This window comes from Parambassis ranga, chromosome 24 (assembly GCF_900634625.1).
Source record: "Parambassis ranga chromosome 24, fParRan2.1, whole genome shotgun sequence".
In the NCBI taxonomy this organism is placed as follows: Eukaryota; Metazoa; Chordata; class Actinopteri; family Ambassidae; genus Parambassis; species Parambassis ranga.
This window is the reverse complement of record NC_041043.1, coordinates 1,455,192-1,473,583: the sequence shown is the minus strand read 5'-3', so window position 1 is coordinate 1,473,583 and position 18,392 is coordinate 1,455,192. Positions and strand designations below refer to the sequence as shown.

General features: G+C 40.4%; 4 protein-coding genes across 5 annotated transcripts; 2 read left to right on the top strand and 2 right to left on the bottom strand.

Moving 5' to 3' along the window:
• The first annotated feature begins 708 nt into the window (after window positions 1-708).
• Window positions 709-6,697, top strand: heca (hdc homolog, cell cycle regulator). Its single transcript, XM_028397991.1, has 5 exons — window positions 709-1,030; window positions 3,172-4,222; window positions 4,475-4,641; window positions 5,942-6,096; window positions 6,235-6,697. The coding sequence occupies exons 1-5, from the start codon at window positions 868-870 to the stop codon at window positions 6,397-6,399; spliced, it is 1,701 nt and encodes a 566-aa protein (XP_028253792.1). The 5' UTR covers window positions 709-867; the 3' UTR covers window positions 6,400-6,697.
• A 388-nt stretch (window positions 6,698-7,085) lies between these two features.
• mtif3 (mitochondrial translational initiation factor 3) lies at window positions 7,086-8,918 on the bottom strand. The gene is made up of 4 exons (XM_028397992.1): window positions 8,822-8,918; window positions 7,773-8,220; window positions 7,531-7,682; window positions 7,086-7,358 (listed from the first exon to the last, which is right to left on the bottom strand). Exons 2-4 carry the CDS (start codon window positions 8,215-8,217, stop codon window positions 7,119-7,121), a joined length of 837 nt encoding a protein of 278 aa, XP_028253793.1. The 5' UTR covers window positions 8,218-8,220; window positions 8,822-8,918; the 3' UTR covers window positions 7,086-7,118.
• A 1,625-nt stretch (window positions 8,919-10,543) lies between these two features.
• Window positions 10,544-16,540, top strand: LOC114429219 (adhesion G-protein coupled receptor G2-like). The gene is made up of 17 exons (XM_028398133.1): window positions 10,544-10,748; window positions 10,870-10,992; window positions 11,167-11,211; window positions 11,310-11,456; window positions 11,555-11,578; window positions 11,660-11,740; window positions 12,040-12,196; window positions 12,303-12,465; window positions 12,897-13,031; window positions 13,125-13,235; window positions 13,330-13,366; window positions 14,370-14,470; window positions 14,552-14,673; window positions 15,336-15,604; window positions 15,692-15,785; window positions 15,869-16,152; window positions 16,248-16,540. Exons 1-17 carry the CDS (start codon window positions 10,685-10,687, stop codon window positions 16,391-16,393), a joined length of 2,103 nt encoding a protein of 700 aa, XP_028253934.1. The 5' UTR covers window positions 10,544-10,684; the 3' UTR covers window positions 16,394-16,540.
• An 88-nt stretch (window positions 16,541-16,628) lies between these two features.
• Window positions 16,629-18,368, bottom strand: knstrn (kinetochore localized astrin (SPAG5) binding protein). 2 transcript variants are annotated; one of them, XM_028398134.1, is made up of 9 exons: window positions 18,291-18,368; window positions 18,044-18,101; window positions 17,847-17,961; window positions 17,699-17,728; window positions 17,516-17,615; window positions 17,296-17,410; window positions 17,142-17,203; window positions 16,892-16,966; window positions 16,629-16,790 (listed from the first exon to the last, which is right to left on the bottom strand). In XM_028398134.1, exons 2-9 carry the CDS (start codon window positions 18,063-18,065, stop codon window positions 16,662-16,664), a joined length of 648 nt encoding a protein of 215 aa, XP_028253935.1. In that variant the 5' UTR covers window positions 18,066-18,101; window positions 18,291-18,368; the 3' UTR covers window positions 16,629-16,661. The 2 variants fall into 2 exon arrangements, with proteins under 2 accessions (XP_028253935.1, XP_028253936.1); XM_028398135.1 differs by having other exon boundaries at window positions 18,205-18,337.
• Window positions 18,369-18,392: the final 24 nt, after the last annotated feature.

Here is an 18,392-nt window from a genome sequence, read left to right as displayed (position 1 = left end):
CTGCTGCATTCATGTACTGTAGGAAGAGCTGGTCTTAAAATTGGTAAACAGATATCGTTTAAAGCTGTCATAATACCACTGTTGCACTACAATGTCACCCTTGTGTAATAATAACTTAAGTTTAGAGAAAATGTTTATTTGGTAAGGATCTCTTACGTAGTAGCCTATAACAACGATATTTATTATATTAATAAACCTAATATAATAATAAAGCCAAATTGCCAGATCTTCCAAAAATGTAACTAAAACTGTAAAGTAAACTTGATAGAGTATAATTATTAGTATTTCACAACGTTTTAGGTAGACTACATTTAGACTTACTTTTTGTCCAGTAATATGCAAACAAGCAAAGTAGGCGGTAACTAAACTAGATTTATCATTTAGTCTATAAAATGTCACAAACAGAAAACCTTTGAAAGGTATTTTACTTATTTCATTTCATTTCATTTAAAAAAAAAAAAAACAAACAAACAAATGGGTCACAAACCAAAATCTGTGTAGTGGCATTTTCCCGCGCTTTCCCACGGAGCCTGAATGCAGCATAAACCGTTGACAGCCAATGCTGGGGGGCGGGGTCCGTGACGTCAGGGGGTGGAAGAAAACAGCAGAGCAGGAATCAAAACAAGAGACGGGACCCGCCTTCGCTCTTAAAGGTTATAGCAGCTTATTCCTCATACCTGCTGCACTAAAACCACTGCCTGGCGCCCACGAGGAGACCTAAAGCAACAACACAAAGAGAAAATCACTGCAAACAACAACAACAACACCAGAGTCCACTGCAGACATGGAGTCCACAGAAATGTCAGCCAGAGCTGACAGGAGCCGTTCATAGAGGTCGAAAATACACTGACATCCGAATCCTGTAAAATGCCCAACCAGAAGAACAACAAGGGAAAGAAAAGCAAACGCACTAACAGTAGCGGAGATGAGCAGGAAAATGGAGCCTGCGCGGCCCCAACAGGAGGCGCGGCCGCGGCCGCGGCGGCGGCGGCGGCGGCTGCTGCTGCACCCAGAACCGAGCACTCGAGTGGTAAGAGAGGAAGCGGACACAGATGTAGTGAAGTTTGGTGATGCTGCTTTTCCGACCAGGAGAGCCCGTCTGTCTGTGCGTGTGTGTGGCTGTGACATACATGCAATGCAACGCGGCAAGTGTTTTTACTTTTCCCTGCACGGAGGGAGAGCACCGTGAGCCAAACTTCGATTCAAAGATGTAGTGAGCGATCGATTATGAGCAAATATGGGCTATTTAACCCAAGCAGGGTTTAAGGCCTTACATAAATGGAGTGAACAAGTTGCTATTATTCAACTGCACTAAAACCTGCGGCCAGTAGGATTTGTTTTAGTACCAGAGAATCCTGAAACTGCAGGAAAAACAGTTAAAATATTAATAAGGCGAGTGTTTGTTTTGGGTCGGATGTTAGCCGAGGTTGACAGCGGGCGCTGGTGTTTTATCAGTTTGATTGAGTTTTGTTTTTGCGTGTTTCTTAAAGGAAAGGTGAGAAAGAAATGGTTAAATTGTGAATTTTGCTAATGGAGTTCGGTGCTTCGAGCTCCTTCAGGAATAAAAAGATTAGCGCCCACTAAGATACAATCACTGCCGGCCAGAAGTGTCCACGGCGTGTTTTAACGCCGCCATGTGAGTGTCTTCACTCTCGCATTGATAATCGATGGCTGTTATTGTGATTGTGCAGGCCTCGGCCGACGCGCACCTTTATGTCCTCACACACAGCTGTTGGTTGTGGCCTTCACTCCTTCCTCCTCAAGGGTAATACTGACACCTCACCGCTTGTGTGCGCACTCAAGTTCAACTTCATCCCACTCAGATTTACAACCGCTACAAACAATCACCGTGATGGGGCTGCATGCACTCTTACTTTTTGACAATGAAACTTATTTTTTTAGGTTCCTGACAACAGCTTATAATTCACTGTTGAATTAAGTGGAGAATTCAGGAGCAGATGTTCTTCTCTTAACTCAGAGTTTCTCTCTGTCTCCACCTCTTTACAGAGCCAGTCATATATAGAGACACAGAGGCTGCATTAGTCTGCAGAAGATGTCTTTTTTGTATGTCCAACAGACATCTATTGTGGACGTCTTCTGGATAAATATGATATAAAGTCGACAAACAGCATGTATAAGTTACATTTAATGGTTCTACCTTCTCAGAAGTGACACTTCTTAAATTAAATTAAAATGACTTATCTTTGGGTCTGGACTCTGAAACAAAAGTCTAGAGTTAAGTTTTAGATGAATGCGGTTTTCACACTCACTCTAATGGATCTCACACATATCCCGCTAACCAGACATTTAGCTATACATGTTGCAGGATATAAATCATTCATAAAAAACTTATTTATATTGTAAATCATTATCACAGTTCAGACTAAATGACACAGATTTAAGTATTCGCTTTAAATTCAAATTACCAGCCAGTTTCCTGTATTAACTGTCTAATTGTAACTAAAGAGTGACTCAGATTGAAAATGTTGTTACACCACATTTTATGTCTTTTTAGATAAGTTAAATGTGTTTTTCAGTCAAAGTTAATGTAGCTATAGTTTTGAGGGAGGTTCATTCATGCAGAAGTTTGAGTGCAGCATTAAAATCAAACCATGCACAGGGCTAAGAGAAGAAAGTGCTGACACCGGAAAAGGAAAGAGGAAACCCTAACACCCCCCCAACCCCAAAACACACACACACAGACACACTCCGTGTATTATCATGAGAGACTGTGTGCCTACATTTGCTTGATTCACATCCAGATTTGACAATTGGCAGAGCTTGAATAGAGCCACTCACAGGCTTGGATGGATGGCCTAGTTGAATTTTCATAATTAGATTGCACCATTGAGGCTGCAAGGATGCCGAGATCGCTCTTTATTTTAACATTTTCACCTGGGGTTGTTTGCTGTAATGAATGGATGATGGATGCTTTAAAGACACAGCTGTTCATTTTATAGCAGCAGCTAAGCGTTAAGCTGCAAATAAAGTATCAATAAAAGTGCAAAATATCAGAATGATGAAAAAAACCTGTAGCGTTTAATTAGCAGCATTCTTGACTCTTGTTTGTGAAATGTCTTTTCATAAATTATTGACACGCCAGGAGTAAGAAACAGTTCATTATTACTTGTGAACACAAACTAGAGTCGTCCCGTCTCCTCTCTGTTTCAGAGGTCCAGTGTGCGACCCCTCTCAGCTGCAGCCTCGGCCGTGCCATCGACCTGGAGAAGGACGACTACCAGCGTGTGCTCTGCAACAATGAGCTCTGCCCATATGGCAACTGGATGCACCTGCAGTGCTTCTACGAATGGGAGAGCTCCATCCTCGTGCAGTTCAACTGTATCGGCCGAGCGCGGTCCTGGAACGAGAAGCAGTGCCGGCAGAACATGTGGACCAAAAAGGGCTATGACCTGGCCTTCAGGTTCTGCTCCTGCCGCTGCGGTCAGGGTCACCTGAAGAAAGACACTGACTGGTATCAGGTGAAACGCATGCAGGATGAGCGCAAGAAGAAGCCATCAGAGAGGAGCACAGGTAGGACTGGGTCCAGTGGAGGGGCTGCAGGTTCAGGGGATTTCCCTTTTGAGGAGGCTAAGAAGAGCAAGCCACCAGGAGCAGGCAAACTAGCTCACAGGGCCTCTAGTCAAGAGTTACCTCGTAGACAATCAGTGGACCGACAGAACTCTACAGAGAGAGGAGCAGCAGCTGCAGCAGGAGGATATGCCATCGCAGGGCCCTTTCCCCTGGGACCTCCTCAGAAATCTCCATGTGACTCCCCCGGACAATCTCCTCCTGCTAGCTCCACCCTCTCCCCCACTGCTGTCCTGGGATCAGGAGGCGGAGGAACAGGTCTGCGGGGTTCCCGTCAGCTGGGAGAGTTCCTCAAATCAGCCGTCCACATGGACCCACAGAGAAAACACCTGCTGGTCGGGGGAGCTCTTGGACGGGGAGGCGGGTGCTCATTCGGACCCTCTGGTGGTGCTGCTGGTGGTCCTCATCTGGACCCCGGGTCTGTTCTTCCCTTGCAGCTGTCCTTTGCCCTGCCGCTACACCACCGGCTCACCTCAGGCAGTCTGGGAGACGGAACACACGCTCACCCAGTGCAGTTCCTGAGGAGGCTGGACCTCTCAGAGCTCCTCACACACGTCCCACGCCACAAGCTTAACACCTACCACGTCCGCATGGAGGACGATGCCCAGGCAGGCCAGGGGGAGGAGCTGCGCAGGTAGGGCTTCTATAATGAAAACGACTGCTGGGCCTGATGTAGCTTACAGTTCATGTCTGGACTGCACAGTGGGGTCAAAAAGACTTTACATTGGGGCACTAGTGAGACAGCAATAGCTTAAATTACTGAAACTAACCAATTTAGCTGTAACATGTCAATCATGTAAAAACGTGCAACTGTTTGTAGTGTAAGTGTTAGTTAGTATTGTTAGTGTAACTGACGTGATGATGGCTTGTCCGTGTTGTCCTGTAGGTTCATCCTGTCAGCTCTCAGTGCAAGCCAGAGAAACATGGTCAACTGTGCGCTGTGCCACCGGGCGCTGCCCGTGTTTGAGCAGTTTCCTCTGGTGGACGGGACGCTGTTTCTTAGCCCCTCACGCCATGATGAGATTGAGTACGACGTCCCCTGCCACCTTCAAGGTTAGACCTGGTTTTTAACAACAAATGGTATGCGGTCAAATGTGTCAGATGTTACTTAGCTCTGAACATTCAACATTTATGACACTTTGTTTATGGACTTCTTTCTCATTAAAGAGGCATTTATCCCCATAATGTAGTTAGAACACACTTTAAAAAAAAACACCCTGTTTCTTTGTATGGATTATGTATTTATTTTTGGCCCCCAGTGCTCCATCAATAGTCAGCTTTGATGGAAAATACCTTGAATACATGTAGTCTAGATGGACAGACAGTTCTGCAGGCTACAGGAAAAAAAGAATACATGTATTATTTTTCTTTCTGAATCACAGTATAGATATAAACAGCTGTTTTGTTTCTTTCTGTAGTACACATGCACCTGAGTTGTATCTCCATCAGTGCTTCACGTGTTACATTTGTGATCAGTATAATTCTTCCGTTGGCCTTTGTTTGGTCTGTTTGTTTTCTTATCTTGCCATAATCTTGTGTTGAGACCTCGGTGCTGCTGTCTGCTGCACCAGGATTGCTGCTAATCATAAAAAATGTACATATTGGGTATCTATTAATAAATAATAATAACATGTTGTAGCACTCAATTATACATTCATTCTGTTAGCACAGTCCATACTGTGTATATGTAGACATGAAAGGTTTTCTGCTGGCTTCTGCACTGTCCAACATGAATGTGAATCAGCACAGTGGCTGGCATGAAGCTGCTTTGATGTGCTGGACTACAAGCTTTGATATGTATGTCCTTCATATGCATCACTGTGAAAGGAGCATTATTCAGTTTTTGTATCTGGTGGAATATAAATGTAGGTGAAGGAGACCCATGTCTCATAGATATGAAGTATACTTTAATTACACTACCGTAGTTTCCAGACAAAAGAGGTGCCTCTGTTTATCATATGATTTATTATATAAATTATTTTAGAAAACATCTGGCACCAAAAACTGTGATACGTAGTGCTACTGCTGTAGTTTAAAGTATGTTAGCCCTTGGGAGGGGGTCGATGAGGGGTTGTACTCTTCATCCTTAGACTGTTTGCTTCTTTGACTCATGCAGAGCTGAGATAGTTTCACGTGGGCTATTTGCTGGCTGCACTTTGAGGAAACGAAAACACATCAAGAGGGGAAGTGTGGTATCATGCTGACCAGCTAGGAACAACTTCTGGTTGCTAACAGCGTAGCAGCTTGAATCTGGAGCTGCAACAATTACATCATTTATTATTAACATGCATTATTTTCCACAGATTCATTTTAAAATGTCACTAAGCTGATTGTTTGCCTTGTTTTTCAACAGGTAGGTTAATGCACCTGTACGCCATCTGTGTGGACTGTTTAGAAGGTGTCCACAAGATCGTTTGCATCAAGTGCAAGTCTCGCTGGGACGGGAGCTGGCACCAGCTGGGCACCATGTACACATATGACATACTGGCTGCCTCACCATGCTGTCAGGTACAAACACCGACAGAGTGTGTGCACTTATTTCCAGCCTGTCTCTCCTCCAGAGTCATGTGACATCATCACCACTGCTCACTTGGTTTTGTGCATCCTATAACCGAGCCTCCTGTTGTCTGTCCTGTGTGTCCTCAGGCACGTCTCAACTGCAAGCACTGCGGGAAGCCTGTAGTGGACGTTCGAGTTGGGATGCAGTATTTCTCCGAGTACAGCAACGTCCAGCAGTGCCCTCACTGCGGCAACCTGGACTATCACTTTGTTAAACCTTTCTCCTCCTACAAAGTACTCGAGGCTTATTGACAAATGTTGTTCTTGCATGCTAGTTAAGCTGCTTTTGTTCTAATGGTTGTTTTTCTAACACAATCTAGGAAAGATTTTTATTTTTTTGGGCCTTAAGGTGGTTTTATGTTTTTAAGTTCTCTTCACTTTTTTACGTATGAAAAAGAGTATGACTATGAATAAAGACAGTATCTCTGCGACAGTTAGAGAAAAGTGTTGATAAAAGTGTGGAACTGACATTTAAGTCAAACAAACACATTTATCTGTGACAAGTGAATGTATCTGTATGCCAAATTTGCTTTTATTTTTTACCAAAAATGAATAAAGCTGAGAAAGAAAATAAGCGGCTTTGGTTTATGTTACGTACCTGCAAAGTACGTCTTTACCATAAAATGTATTTTTTGGTTAAATTGACTGATTGATAAGGTCAGTCACTTTAAAGGACATGTTTACTTATGCAGTCCCTAATTGTACATTATTTCTTTATTAATTCAAAGTTTTTGTTAAATTATACTAAAGTTGTTTGGTGTGTTTTTTGTAGTTGTGTTACCCATTTGAAGTAGTTTGGGTTTTTTTTGCAGAAAAAAAAACTGTTACTTCTGGTCCAAGGTCTATCAGACCCCCAGACTGCTTGGTCTTCTGGTCCTGCGTGCAGTAATCCACCCATCCTGTCTGACTTGAGTAACCAGACTCAACATGACATCAGCTCATTTATGTGAAAAACTTTTATTTCCATCAGATCACTGCTGTATCCTGGGCTCTTCTGTTAAATCCCTGTTGTTATCGGTGGCTGTGTTCCTGGGAGTCTGGTCTTCAGACTTCGACTCTACAGCTTTGCTCTTCTGTTTTTTTGCCAGTTCCTTTGCTGAAGGCTGTCGGACAACACACATGGCTGCCTTACCATCACGTATGACTTTTGGCTGGGATACGAATCCCACCATTACCTCCATTTGTTGCAACATTTGTTCTAGAGTTGTGTCCTATAAAACGGAAAGACAAATTTTTCTATGTAAACGTCATCAGTGCAGAGTGGGAAATTACCAGAGACAAGGACAAGAAAGATTGCTGCATTTATACACATATTTTTGTCCTAAATCACACATCAGACAATAACGTATCACTTTGCTCAAATTAGCATCCTCTCTGTCGTACCAGGCTGACATCCGGTGTGGCACGTCCTGATCGCAGAGTGATCCTAACGTGATGTTGCTTTTCCAACCAGCTCTCCACTTGTTTCAGCTTGTTGGTGAGGTCATGAGCTGCGATGCCCAATGATAAGGTGAGCTCCTTCACCTGCACAGCCGCTGTGGAGACAATGCACTTCTTACGTATTTTATATTCAAACTGTTAATCGCCCTCTTCGGCAGGAAGTCATGTGAGAGGACACCTCATACCTGCTTTTTTCTGCGTTCGCTGCTTCAGCTGCTCTTCGTGGATCTGTTTGCCACTCATCAGCTTGTAAACCGGAGCGTCTTTGTTTTGAGTGAGTAGCACGAGTCTGAGACCCTGCTGGTCCATCTTTCTGAACACATCTGCACGACTCATGATGCCCAGGTCCTCACCACTCTCGCTTATAACTTGTATCTGACGTTGTGGGACCTTGCGACCAACGCTGGTGACTGAGGTTGCTTCAGACCCCTGCTTCTTTTTCTTCGGTGCTGGAGGCTGAACTGTATTGTCTGCTGCTGTACAGAGGGGACTCCAACTCCATGAGGCAGCAAGGATATTGCACCTTTCCCCACATTTTTTGAGTCTTGCTGGTGTTCTGTAGACAGAATTGACACCACACACAGTCCTTGCAGCGTGGCTTAGCACCCACCTTACACAACCTGGATACATGTCCTGGATGGAAAACAAAAGATAACAGACTCTTCTGAAACTTATTAGGTTTAGGGCATGTATCATAAAATACCTTGATAGGTAAAAATCCAACTGAAGTGAGACTTCAGTAGTAGAGCCTCTTGTTGATTAACACATCAATATTCGCTTTACAGCTGTACTAAATATACTAAATAATAATAAATATACTAAATTTAAGTTTGCTTTTCTCATGTGCTACTGGATACCTAATACACGCCAAAAATAAACACATATTTCATGTCTCATACAAGACGCACTACTACATATTACACCATTACTACATAGTAACGTTATGCCGAATCGATGGTAATACATTGCCGCTTTATAAAACGCATTAAGTCGTATAAAGCGCAGTTTACTGAGTGTGAAATTAACACGTAAACATTAACCTGTATAGATTTTGAATGCGAGTCTGGCGGTTTACAGTGTCATTACGTTGCTACCCTACACAGACACACAAACGTGTTTTCTTTGCCCAGAAAACATGACACAACAAATACAACTGCAGGTAAAATATTAAGAATAACGCAAACTTGATAGTTAGTTTAACCCAAAATGTGTTAAACTGTTCTTATTTACTCACTGAAGATAAATATAGGCCAGTTCACTGCAGCAGGGTGACTCCATGTACTTCCGCCATGTTCTTCTTCTTTTATTTAGAAGCAGCAAACCCAGCGTGCTGCCCTCTAGAGGACAACATGCAACACGACATCTATTTCAGCTATTAAAATGTGATCTCGGTGTGTTTTCAATCCAGGCTTATTGATTAGTCTTGTTTCCAGTCAGAGGTGACTATCTACATAACATGCAGCCTGTTAGCTTAGCTTAGCACAAAGACAGTTTCACAGTTTATACTGTTTTGTTTAGTGGATTTATAAAGGTTTTTGTGTCAAACTAGGCTTCATGAAATATTAATGATAAGGTTTTTGTAATATCCAATATACTAGTTCCACAGGTGGGTAAACAAGACATTTGTTGCAATGAAGACAATAATTTATGTGACTTGGTTATCCAGTAGAGTGAATAAAAAGAGTAAAATGTGAAAGTACCATTGTGTAATCCACTGATTTCAACAATGTAACTGTAATCTAATTACCATCTCATTAGACTGTAACGGTAACAGAATACAGTTACTCATATTTTGTATTCTAATTACGTAACATAGGTACATGTAATCTGTTATTCCCTAACACTGACAGAACGTGCAGGCCAAAATGCAAATTATTGGCCCCCATAAGAAAAACCACAGACTGTGAAAACGCGTACATGCAAATACCACGTCAAAAAAGAATCTTGTGAAAATGACATTTAAATGATTGTGTATACAATGCATCGGACTGAAACTGCAACCATGTGAAAACCCCATAACAGGGTGGAAGACTTTATCAGAATATATATCAGTTTCTCACTTTTGCTCCAACAGTCAGACACTATAAGAACAGTGCACACAGTTATACATTACACAAGACATAATCATAACTAATAAACAAAGCATATGATATAATCTATCTTAAATACTCTATAAATGTCGTTTTTGTGGTTATAATGGAGTGGTTTTAGTTTGTAATTTGCTTGTTTTAATTAAATTAAAATTAAAAAAATATGCATCATTATGGTTCCCAGACATACAGAGATCACCAACAGTGGCTCTAACAACAAGCTTGCCAACTACCTGTCCGCCTCTTTGCCTGTATTTGTAGACTAAAAATGGTGCTTTAGAACAGAACTGGTGACATCATGGAAGCTTTGTCTATGGTTATAATCCACATCATCCTTCTTGTATATGATGAAGTGTGTTGCATTGATGGACAAGCTGTTTCAAATCTTGACTTAAATGCTAATTTGAAAGACACAAATATGTCTTTTAACGGTAGAGACATCTAACCTAATAATAATAATAGTTTTTTCTTTCTTTATAGCCATATTTGCATTAAGTTATTTACATTAATATATAGTTATATTGCTTAATAAACTTAACTGTGTAGTAAATGTTGGAATTAATAGGAATTAATTCCAACATTTATAAAGAGTTAATATAATCTTGTGTCTTGAGAACAGTGTTCCTTTAAATGCTTTATGATATTTATTTCCTTTCATGTTTTTTCTTTTCAAAACTTATATATGTAAGACCTTTATCAAAGCATGAAGTTATTCCATTTCCTATTTTGCATCGGGGAGAAGCACACTGGCATTATACAGGGATGATCAATTTGCAAGACAAAGTATTTGCACCGGGCCTCTATGCAAAGTGTGACAGCATATTCATCAGGATGAAAGCTTCAGCTTGTTTACTGCTGCTCAGACATCACCTGGAGAGAAAGGCTGGAACTGACACACCTGAGCCATTAAGAATTCTGTCCTTACAGAAAAGGTACTTTGGAGCAGACCTGCAGGAACAGTGAATGGATCACACCACCTGATACTGTCTTAATGCCATCAATACAACATGAAGCCACACATCTGGATGATTTGGATTTTGCTGGTGGGCTCCCTGTGGTTTGTTTCCCTTTGTAAGTAACAATAAGTGACAAGTGAAAACATGTAAACATATATTGATAATCTTATGGTAATTATTATGTGAAGGCGAAACTATTCAGAATGTTTTGTTTTGCTTCTCATTTGATCTTTTAGCAAGCAGTCCTAGTCCTGTCAAAACACCAGATAATTTCGAAAACTGCTTCAAAAAAACGGAAACAACCATTGTTGTTGTTGATAACTTCTACGGATGCATCACAGCATCAAAGTGGAACTACAGTGAGTACATATAGAATTGTACTCGCGACCCTGCACTGCAGGATGGGTTAATGGATGATGGATAGATGGATCATTGAATAGTTGTTTTTTGGATGAACCTGTTTAATCACATAGTGATATAATGATGATGAACTGATATAAACTGACTGTAAATCTGTATTCTTTCCTTGTCAGATGGAGACTCCTGCATAATATTTGTTAAGAGAAATATAACGAAATGTGAGTTCAGCTTTCCTTCTGTACTCACAGAACATTAGGTTTGACGTCATCATTTTGAAAAATGAAAACTGTTAAAACTGTTTCTGTTTAATTAACAGCAATGTTGAAACTGGAAACATGGCCTCAAATAGAAAAAGATAAAGATGATTTTAGGGTGTACCTGTCCAAATGGCATACCAATCGGGATATAAACATGTACATTCTCAATGGGAAAAACTGCAGCGCCTACCAATCTGTAGACAGAGGTGATATCCAAGAACTTCAAATTATGTTTTCCTTTTTTCATTCCTGATAATACAAACACAACACTGACGATATGTTTATTTTTTATTTTTTTTACCAGATACAAAGTGCAGAAATTTCACAAGTAAGTTCAGAGTCTTGTATTATTTTAATACAATTGTCACGGTCTGTTGTGTTTCCTGTTTACTGTGATGCTCTCTGACAGATGACCCGTGCGAGATAAGATGTGTGCCTCTGAACAGCGTGTGCAGCAAAAGCACCTACGATGCAGCGAGCTGTGGTAACAGTAAGTCAAGTCCAATTGGAGGAGTAAAAAAAATGTAAAACCTTAATATCATTTGTTGTTTTCTATTTTCTGCTGATAACAACAAGAGCACACGAAAGTGACACTACGCTGTGAATACAAGTATAAAACATTCAAAAAGTGTAAAAAAAACTATGATGTCATATATGGCTTCTGTGCTGCAGAGAAATGCTAAGCAGCTAGCCCCAGATTGCATCATCTCACATTGATGAAAGTGGAAAATTTGAATTGATATTCCGTTAGATGTTTATTGTTCTAAAGCAATCGTCTCTACCTTTCAGAGAACAACATAATGGACAGGTATCTAATCAACATAACAACACCAACCATCCAATGCATCAACTGTGACAATCCAGTGAAAAAACCTGATGGTGAAATGGTTCTGAACATAACAATTAAAACTGACAACGGAGGAAGCGTTGATGCTTCACAAGCTGCGTAAGTTTTACTGACGTCATTGTGTCATTTATGTACAGATACTCATAGTATCTTTGGATTTAGGTGTCGAACTTGACATTTTTTTGTATTTTTTGTTTGTAAACAGTGAGCTAGTGAGAGATATGAGCAACCTCGTCAAGAACATGAATGGATCCTCAGCTGAACTGAAGGTTGGAGCAGGAATCACCGGAGTCTTGGTGAAGCAGAGAGAGCCTGAGGACGTGTCTGAAGTGTCCTTTGCTTATACGAAACCCAACCAGAGTATAAATGTAGGCGTAGTATTTTTACATTTTTAACTTAAAACAGACTTAAGATAACAGCCCTTTATTGACAGTCGGGATACCGTTAGAGGCACAGGGACCAAGTTTTTGTAGGCAGCTGAAATGATTGGTGCTTACGTGTCTGATGTTCAGACACCCTCATCTGGTCGTGTTGGTATGCTGCATGTTGGGGTTACTCAGCAGCCAAGAAAAAGGCAGAGAAGCTTGTTGCAGATAGGAGAATCGAGACCTTTATACTAACCTGTAACCCCCAATGTGATAACAATAAAAACTGCGCACAGCCAGATTAGGATTAGGACATTGTGCTTGTCATTTGTGTGTAATTTTTGAATTCTATGTTTAACTGAATCTACTGTAATCTAAGCAGCACTGTGAACCCAGCGGTCCTGATGATACGCTCATTGTTTTCTTCCCTGCAGATTATAGAAGACAGAAACAGTCTGGATGGATTCTCTAGAAGTGTCACAGTCTCAAAGGAAGCTTTTAAAAAATCGCAAGCTACAAACACCACCCAACCATTTGCAGCTGTTTTCCGATTCACTAACCTGGCTAAGGCAAGGGAAAACAAACATAATTTTTTAATCTGATATGATGAATTTATATATACAGACTGGTGTTTGTGTTGATATTTTTGTCTTATATTCCAGGATGAGAACAACAGCACTGTGTTAGGTAATGAGGTTTTAGCCGTAGAGATGGGAACCACTATTGCCAATCTCACAGACAAAATAAACATCAATTTTAAGAAGATTAAATTCGTAAGTTAATAAAGTGTAGTACTATGTGTGCTCCTTTTTGTTGTTTACCATTTAAGACCTCATACTTAGTGCAGCTGTGTTGTTCTGTTTACAGAAAGGGATTCCATCTTGTCACTCATGGAACGGAAACGGTATTTTTTCATTAATAAGTTTTATAAATGCATGCTGATGTAAAATGAAGTGTTTTTATGAGTATGTCTGGCCTCGGCAATGACAAAAAAGTTGTTTTCTTAGAGTCATTTCTTGAAAGCTGATGAGTCATCTTGCACTTACTTTGTGTCCAACTGAATGCTTAGTGGTGGGTGGTGCCTTCTCTTGCGATTTGAGCCGACCAATCAGAGCAGATTGGGATTAAGGGTGGTCTAACTCCAGAATCTCACACGTAGAGGCTCTTAAGCCCTCTATGCATCAAATTTTACCAGCTAGACCAATAGACTTCAAAGGAAGTCTTTAATTATATTTTAATTATATATATAATAAAAAAAGCAACTTCCCCCTGGGATCAATAAAGTATTTCTGATTCTGATTAATTTCAACAGACATCCCTGCAGTCTCTTTTTCAGAGGATTACAGAGGATTATTTTGTGGACAGTTGGTGAAACCACAAAAACCACTTTTCCTATTCTAGACAAATGTTTTACATAATTATCCAATAGATGCAAAACAAGCACAAATTTATGCAAATAAGGGGGTTACCTAAATATTGCCCTATTCGTACAGGATTCATTTACACTAAAGACCTCATAATCTTAATCCCACATGAATCTGCCATATTTGTAATTTGCAAAATTCCACCAAAAGCAGAGATTGTGTGAGCAGAGACTAGTCCCATCCATCATATGGCTCCTCTGTGCATCTCGTTTCATATTGGTACACTATTATGAAATATCATACTTCCTTATAATCCAGCCCCCTGTAATCCCTTAGTACAGGACAATGCCGTCCTCTCTGCAGTCTGTATTCCATTGCACAGTCCATATCCCCTTGCCTTTGTTTTAGTTAGCTTTGTCTCTTATACCTGCTGTCTTAATGTGTCACCCTGTGTGGTGTGTTTGTCCTTGTTCCTCCACTGGATAGGCCACCTTTAAAACCCTGAGTGTGTCCTCTACTCTCCTCTTTGTTCTTATCTTGTAGGAAGTAAACCCAACTGGACCGATGACGGATGCACAACCATCGAAGAAGGAGAAAACATCACATGCCGGTGCTCACATCTGACATTCTTTGCCATCCTGCTGGTGTGTTTTACCTATTTTGTCATATTTGGAAATGTTTGGATATCTCAGCCCTAGTATTCACACTCTTTGCATTCCTTGCAGACTCCTCTAAATGAGACTATCCCTAGTTCAGATCTGCATAACCTCACCATCATCACCCAAGTCGGCTGTGGGGTGTCCATGTTCTTCCTCAGTATCACCCTCTTCATGCACTTCCTTTTAAGGTAGCTATAACAGGACTCTATTTATATGGCAGTACATATGGAAACGCCAATAAAAAACATGTAGAAAACTAAAAATGTATGCAAAAAACAGAATGATATTCCAAAATATAGTATATAAGTATGTAAGTGCAACCGTATGAAGTATAACACAGGAAACAACACATTTGTAATGCTTCATAGGAATGTTATTGATGTTCATGTAAATTCATGTAAAGTCCGGTTTCCACATCTGCTCGAGATCATGCTGATGTGTATGCTAAGGAAAGGAGATTGTTGAATACTAGCATCATTGTCAGGGTGAATAGAACTGCATTGTGTACATAGTTAATACCGAATGCAAATAAAGCCTGTAGTTTCCAGTAAGGTTCAAATGACACTGCTGTGCAGCACCCCACTTTGCATAAGCCAAAAAAACTTTAAAAAGTAACTGTATTCCAAATGCTGTGTTTGTTTGAGCTAAATGATTAAATATAAAATAAGCCATTTATATGTAAACATATGTAGGTTACAGTATGTTTCAACAGTTGATTCCTACTTACAATCCCAAATCTATAATCACCTGCTTATTTACTAATATAATTTGAGAGCCACATCTCATCATGTGGTCACACAATAAGCAGTCACAACGCATACACATCTTAGGGTGTCCTCTGTCTTCGCAGGAGGAAAAAAGCCAGCAGAGCGACACAGATTCTCATTCACCTGGTGATGGCCATGTTCCTGCTCGACTTCACCTTCCTGATCAACACCTACGTGGCAAATGTTAACAGCGATGTGGCCTGTAAGATCATGGCAGCCCTCATGCACTACTTCATGCTGGCCACTTTCACGTGGTTTGCTGTGCATGCCTTCCACCTCTGCCTGCAGCTATACATGAGGGGCAAAATCGTCATCCATCACTACATGCTGAAAGTCTCTGTAACCAGCTGGGGTGAGTTCAACTTATTATTATTTATAGTTTGACCTGAAAACTATTGATTTCCAAATTGTGGTCAACTGTCTGTTTATGTTTTTCCAGTATTGCCGAGTGTAGTTGGGATTGTCCTGCTCAGTGTGGGAAAGTACGGTCAACAAACTATCTACGCTGATAAGCCTGAGAACAACGTGGCTATGTGAGCTGGCAAACAACTCTCCATTCTGTAGCATTACATTTCTATATAAACGCAGATAAGCTGACTTGTTTTTCTGTTCCAAGGTGCTGGATTACAGACAATAACACCCACTATTTGGTCAACATCGGCTACTATGTGCTGGTCTTCCTCTTTACCTTCACCACTTTCATCGTCATACTGTCCTGGCTCTTTTGTCTGAAGAGAAGCAAAGCAACCAATTTACAAATGAGTCACAATGGCAAAAACATAATGACCATAATGGGCCTGTGTTGCATGCTGGGTATTACGTGGGGTTTCGCTTTCTTCGCCTATGGTGTCCTCCAGATCCCGGCCTACTACATTTTCACAATCCTTAATTCTTTCCAAGGTACACACAACTGTGGTTAGCCCAGATCAGACACTAGTGGTTTTAGCACACATATTTCTGATGTGTCAGAGACCATATCTCTCTCTGTTTTCCAGGGCTGTTCCTATTCATCTACTACTACAACAACAGCCATTCAGCAGAGCCCACCAGTCAGAGTGGACCTGGCAACCTGAGCAGCACCAGCAGCACCGGCACTCTTAAAACTGCTCTGGACACCTGTGAGAATCCTTACGTAAACTAAAAAATAAAGAAAATAGCTGGAGAAGTCATTGTCAACTTTAAGTACTAATATATAATATCGTGGCGTAGTGCTGCAACAGCAGGGATTTTTTCCCATTCATACTTATTGACAATATATAGGAACATTTCTTTAAGGTTTAGTTTGTCTTTGTGTGTTGGGTTTGCACAATTTTACACAGTGAGTATACAACAAAGGATATATATTCATTTTTAGTATCATACACATACAAAATGTATTTAATGGATCAACACAAACACCGTTTTACTTTTTACTGCAAGACAGCCTCTGCTTCCTCTAGAGCTTTTTCCATTTCAGCCACCTGCAGGGAAAACGTCTCCCTTTCCTGTGACATTTTCTCTCGAGCCTTCAGCAGGTCCGCCATTGTCGTCTGGATTTCCTACAGAAGTTTATAAAGAAAACCCGTTTAAAATTAACTCAAACTGAACCCCACATTTCCATTGCCCAAAGAGAGTAATCAGGGAGCAGAGTTTGACTCACCTCTAGCTGAGCACGCTGCTCTGATGTAATATCATTAAAAGCTTTTAGTTCACTCAGCAAGTCTGTGGAAACACTCTGGAAAAAAAAGAAGTTTATATAATACAAATACAATGTGTATTTACTATATTTTTATTCACAGATTTACAAGTATATTTAGTTTCACTTATATTCTAGTTTCTAGATATGTGTGAGTTTGATAAAGTTTGCCTGTATTGTACATATTACATCAAATACAAATAAATAACTTTACCATGACTTCTTTCCTTTGTTCCTCATTCTCACGTGCAGCATCCCCAACCCTTTCTCCTAAAACTAAAGAAGAGAAGAAATTATTTATTTTTCATTAATGAGAAAAGCACAGAATCTCAGCGTGAATAAATATATCTTTTTTTTTTTATATCCACCTGGGTCAATTTTGGCAGAAACTAGGAGAACATGGCAGTCTCTCAGGTGTTTCTGAACCTCTACGTTCTCCTTTTCCAGCTCACTGTACTGCAGTTCCAACTCTGCTACTCTTTGCTGTAAGAAAACAGTAACATTATTTTTTTGTGAAATATGGTGACATGAGTTGTTGCTCTGATTGGTTATAGGACTTCCTGATTTGTCCACAGTGTGTTTGTGCACCTGTGTTTCTGATAGGTTTTTCTGCAGCTCCTCATTGGCAGACATCAAATGCTGTGTTTGCTCCCTGAGCTCTGCTTGTTGCCCGTATCTGGTGCTGACCCTGTAGTATAATGCAATAAAGGAAACGTTTAACATGTCAATGTGTTTTAAACAGGATAACATGCTATCTAATGTATGACTTACACTTTGTGAACTTTAGGAGCGACATGTTTCCTGAAAGACAGAAGTGAAAAAAGTTTTGTGCCTCCTGTTGCTTCCTTACCTCACTAGAGAAAATATCAAACATGTGAGACAGGTAACATTTGGGTTTACTTATTTATTTATTTCTTACCTTGTGACATTTTCTTTTTGGGATTTCAGAATACCATCAGATTTGAGTCCAGCTGCTGTGTCTTTCAGTTCCGTTTTTTGACTTGTTTTTTTTGTTTCTGCTGGTAAGTGGGTACCTGGAAGAAAATAACCTGGAATGTTAATGAGCACTATTGTATATATAACTTACATCAGTTCAAATATGCTGATTTGGCTCACCTCTTGGAATTTTTGTAGACATTGCTTGGGAATTTAATAGCAACTGTACTAAAGGAACCTGATTAAAGAAAACAGTCTGATTATACATCAGCACATTTAGTGACTACGATGACAACAATCGACTTTTAGAGGGACAGAGACAGAAATGACGTTTGACAAACCCGTCTATATTAGCTTAGGTGCGAGCTCACGTCCTAAATGTTGCGATATGTCTACAATGGATCAATACTGCAACAATAATCCCTACCTTGTACAAACGTTTTGTCGAAAACGAGATTTGACAACAGCCCAAACTCTACCGTAAGAATTTTTAAAACGTCCCGCTCTTCCGGTCACTTGACGTCATATC

What these genes read in the sequence shown, in the direction of transcription:
- LOC114429219 (XM_028398133.1), top strand. Translation starts at nt 10,685, where the DNA reads ATGAAGCCACACATCTGGATGATTTGGATTTTGCTGGTGGGCTCCCTG. An exon ending in TAAGAGAAATATAACGAAAT is followed by an intron (nt 11,212 to 11,309) that starts GTGAGTTCAGCT and finishes TTTAATTAACAG; the next exon opens with CAATGTTGAAACTGGAAACA. An exon ending in CCTGAGAACAACGTGGCTAT is followed by an intron (nt 15,786 to 15,868) that starts GTGAGCTGGCAA and finishes TTCTGTTCCAAG; the next exon opens with GTGCTGGATTACAGACAATA.
- mtif3 (XM_028397992.1), bottom strand. Translation starts at nt 8,217, where the DNA reads ATGTATCCAGGTTGTGTAAGGTGGGTGCTAAGCCACGCTGCAAGGACT. An exon ending in GCGAACGCAGAAAAAAGCAG is followed by an intron (nt 7,683 to 7,772) that starts GTATGAGGTGTC and finishes TTGTCTCCACAG; the next exon opens with CGGCTGTGCAGGTGAAGGAG. An exon ending in CCACACCGGATGTCAGCCTG is followed by an intron (nt 7,359 to 7,530) that starts GTACGACAGAGA and finishes TCCGTTTTATAG; the next exon opens with GACACAACTCTAGAACAAAT.
- heca (XM_028397991.1), top strand. Translation starts at nt 868, where the DNA reads ATGCCCAACCAGAAGAACAACAAGGGAAAGAAAAGCAAACGCACTAAC. An exon ending in CGTCCCCTGCCACCTTCAAG is followed by an intron (nt 4,642 to 5,941) that starts GTTAGACCTGGT and finishes GTTTTTCAACAG; the next exon opens with GTAGGTTAATGCACCTGTAC. An exon ending in CTGCCTCACCATGCTGTCAG is followed by an intron (nt 6,097 to 6,234) that starts GTACAAACACCG and finishes GTGTGTCCTCAG; the next exon opens with GCACGTCTCAACTGCAAGCA.
- knstrn (XM_028398134.1), bottom strand. Translation starts at nt 18,065, where the DNA reads ATGTCTACAAAAATTCCAAGAG. An exon ending in GTCTACAAAAATTCCAAGAG is followed by an intron (nt 17,962 to 18,043) that starts GTGAGCCAAATC and finishes ATTTTCTTCCAG; the next exon opens with GTACCCACTTACCAGCAGAA. An exon ending in AAAACCTATCAGAAACACAG is followed by an intron (nt 17,411 to 17,515) that starts GTGCACAAACAC and finishes GTTTTCTTACAG; the next exon opens with CAAAGAGTAGCAGAGTTGGA.